At 44.9% G+C, this 3,240-nt stretch overlaps 1 protein-coding gene across 1 annotated transcript in view; it reads left to right on the top strand.

Annotated features, from left to right (window-relative positions):
- The window catches only part of LOC117940324 (diacylglycerol kinase delta-like), a 6,470-nt gene extending 3,819 nt beyond the window's left edge, over nt 1–2,651 (top strand). The window contains exons 2-4 of the mRNA XM_034865646.1: nt 785–910; nt 1,817–1,919; nt 2,485–2,651. Of these exons, the coding sequence (XP_034721537.1) occupies nt 785–910; nt 1,817–1,919; nt 2,485–2,651 (396 nt within the window). The remainder of the gene's footprint in view (nt 1–784; nt 911–1,816; nt 1,920–2,484) is intronic.
- Nucleotides 2,652–3,240: the final 589 nt, after the last annotated feature.

Raw genomic sequence — 3,240 nt, 5'->3', positions numbered from 1 at the left:
TTGTCTCTCTCTGTAGGATCCATCCCATAATGTTGTCTCTCTCTGTAGGATCCATCCCATAATGTTGTCTCTCTCTCTGTAGGGATCCATCCCATAATGTTGTCTCTCTCTGTAGGGATCCATCCCATAATGTTGTCTCTCTCTCTGTAGGGATCCATCCCATAATGTTGTCTCTCAGTTGGGATCCATCCCATAATGTTGTCTCTCAGTAGGGATCCATCCCATAATGTTGTCTTTCTGTAGGGATCCATCCCATAATGTTGTCTCTCAGTAGGGATCCATCCCATAATGTTGTCTCTGAGTAGGGATCCATCCCATAATGTTGTCTCTCTCTGTAGGGATCCATCCCATAATGTTGTCTTTCTGTAGGGATCCATCCCATAATGTTGTCTTTCTGTAGGGATCCATCCCATAATGTTGTCTCTCTGTAGGGATCCATCCCATATTGTTGTCTCTCTCTGTAGGGATCCATCCCATAATGTTGTCTCTCTCTGTAGGGATCCATCCCATAATGTTATCAGACCCTTAGAATGAAATTTAAGATATAATAAGAGTCTGTCGGCAACAGAACCTTTAGTGGACGCTGTCTGATGCTTAACATCTGTCCTGTATCTGTCCGTCCTCTGTTCTCTCCTCTCTGTTCCCTGTCCTCTTCTCTGTCCTGTGTCCTCTGTCTTCTGGCCTCTGTACTCTGTCCTGTCCTGTGTCCTTTTTCCTTTCCTGTGTCCTCTGTCCTCTGTATTCTGTTGACTGTCCTCTCCTGTGTCCCTGTCCCTTGTCGTAGGTGTGGATGCCCCACCAGTGGCTGGAGGGAAACCTCCCTGTCTCCGCTAAGTGTCTCGTCTGTGAGAAGACGTGCGGCAGCGTCCTCCGCCTGCAAGACTGGAGGTGTCTCTGGTGTAAAGCCATGGTGAGTCCATCAGCCAATCAGAACACAGCTGTGGTTTGATTTCATCAGCCGATCAGAACACAGCTGTGGCGTGTCACTCACATTGGGTTAACTACCCCAACCCCTACCCCAAACTACCCTAACCTATTTTACATGACATGTCCTCCCCTCCCCTGTAGTTAGGGTGTATTTTACATGACATGTCCCCTCCAACATAGTTAGGGTGTATTTTATATAACATGTCCCCTCCAACATAGTTAGGGTGTATTTTGTATAACATGTCCCCTCCAACATAGTTAGGGTGTATTTTACATGACATGTCCCCTCCAACATAGTTAGGGTTTATTTTATATGACATGTCCCCTCCAACATAGTTAGGGTGTATTTTACATGACATGTCCCCTCCAACATAGTTAGGGTGTATTTTATATGACATGTCCCCTCCAACATAGTTAGGGTGTATTTTATATGAGATGTCCCCTCCAACATAGTTAGGGTGTATTTCACATGATATGTCCCCTCCAACATAGTTAGGGTGTATTTCACATGACATGTCCCCTCCAACATAGTTAGGGTGTATTTTACATGACATGTCCCCTCCAACATAGTTAGGGTGTATTTTACATGACATGTTCCCTCCAACATAGTTAGGGTGTATTTTATATGAGATGTCCCCTCCAACATAGTTAGGGTGTATTTCACATGACATGTCCCCTCCAACATAGTTAGGGTGTATTTCACATGACATGTCCCCTCCAACATAGTTAGGGTGTATTTCACATGACATGTCCCCTCCAACATAGTTAGGGTGTATTTTACATGACATGTTCCCTCCAACATAGTTAGGGTGTATTTTATATGAGATGTCCCCTCCAACATAGTTAGGGTGTATTTTATATGACGTGCCACCCCCCAAATGTCTTCCAGGTGCACTCAGGCTGTATGGAGCAGCTGTCCTCCAAATGTCCTCTGGGACTGTGTAAGGTGTCCGTCATCCCCCCCACAGCTCTCAACAGCATCGACTCGGACGGTGAGACACACACACACACGGACACACACACACACGGACACACACACACACAGACACACACACACACAGACACACACACACACAGAGTCACACACACAGACACACACAGAGACACACACAAACAGATGCAACTTGTCTTTTATTGCCAATAAGACATGTCTCCCTGTCTGAGCATCTTCCATTGTCTCCCAGGACGTCCCACGGCTTGTCCTAATCTTTGTCGGACATTTCCTTCACGAGTTCCTGATCAATTAAATCCAGAAAGTCTCTCGTCTTAGCAAATAAGCGTTTATCACATAAGAAGAATATCATCATCATCATCATCATCATCAAGATAGAATCTGATGAGATGCATTTCCTCTGATATTCGTCAGAATTAATGTTTCCATAAAACATTTTTTATCAACATCCATAGTTCAGATAAAACATTTGGATGAAACGGAGCTGGAGACATTACGATGGTTATTAAAATAATTAGACAGGAAACAAGAAAACATTCACATTTAAGGGTGTCTGTCTGTGTCTTTGTGTGTCTGTCTCTCTGTCTCTGTGTCTCTGTGTCCAGGGTTCTGGAAGGCGTCCTGTCCCCCATCCTGCACCAGTCCTCTTCTGGTCTTCGTGAACTCGAAGTCTGGAGACAACCAGGGCGTCAAGTTCCTGCGACGCTTCAAACAGCTACTGAACCCGGCACAGGTGTTCGACCTGATGAACGGGGGGCCACACTTGGGGTGAGGAGGGGGCACCTGGGGGGGGGTACACCTAGGGGGGAGAGAGTGGGCACCTGGGGGGAGAACCTGGGCAAGGCAAGGCAGCTTTATCTGTAGAGCACATTTCAGCGACAGGGCGATTCAAAGTGCTTTACACAGAATCAGTTAAACAGATAAAACACAATTGTGAACTTGAGACTACCTTCACACTAACTAGTCCGTGTTAGTGCTGCCCTGCGTGATCCCCTCAGTCTCACTACCCTTCACGTCTCTATTTTTAGAGACGTTACCTTTTGTCTCCTTGGACTCTTCTTCACACTAATTAATTATAATTAAGCCGATCTAGCGCTGCCTTTCGTGTCTATTGACGACACTACACATTCACACTTTTTCTTTAGAGTGCTCCCCTTCCAGTCTATCGTAAAACAGATAAAACATAAGTGTCATAAGCATTAAAAACCAATAAAACACATGAATAGATCAAATAAAAACATTAAAACACATGAAACACACGAATAAAAGTTACAGTGCAGCATAAGAAATTAAACATTAAACAAATGAATGTCATTTAGAGAAAGGCAACATCAAAAAGAAAGGTCTTGGGGGGGGGGGGG

Source organism: Etheostoma cragini, unplaced genomic scaffold (genome assembly GCF_013103735.1).
Source record: "Etheostoma cragini isolate CJK2018 unplaced genomic scaffold, CSU_Ecrag_1.0 ScbMSFa_2220, whole genome shotgun sequence".
In the NCBI taxonomy this organism is placed as follows: Eukaryota; Metazoa; Chordata; class Actinopteri; order Perciformes; family Percidae; genus Etheostoma; species Etheostoma cragini.
Note: the sequence above shows the minus strand (reverse complement) of the source record. Positions and strands in the feature narration are given on the sequence as shown.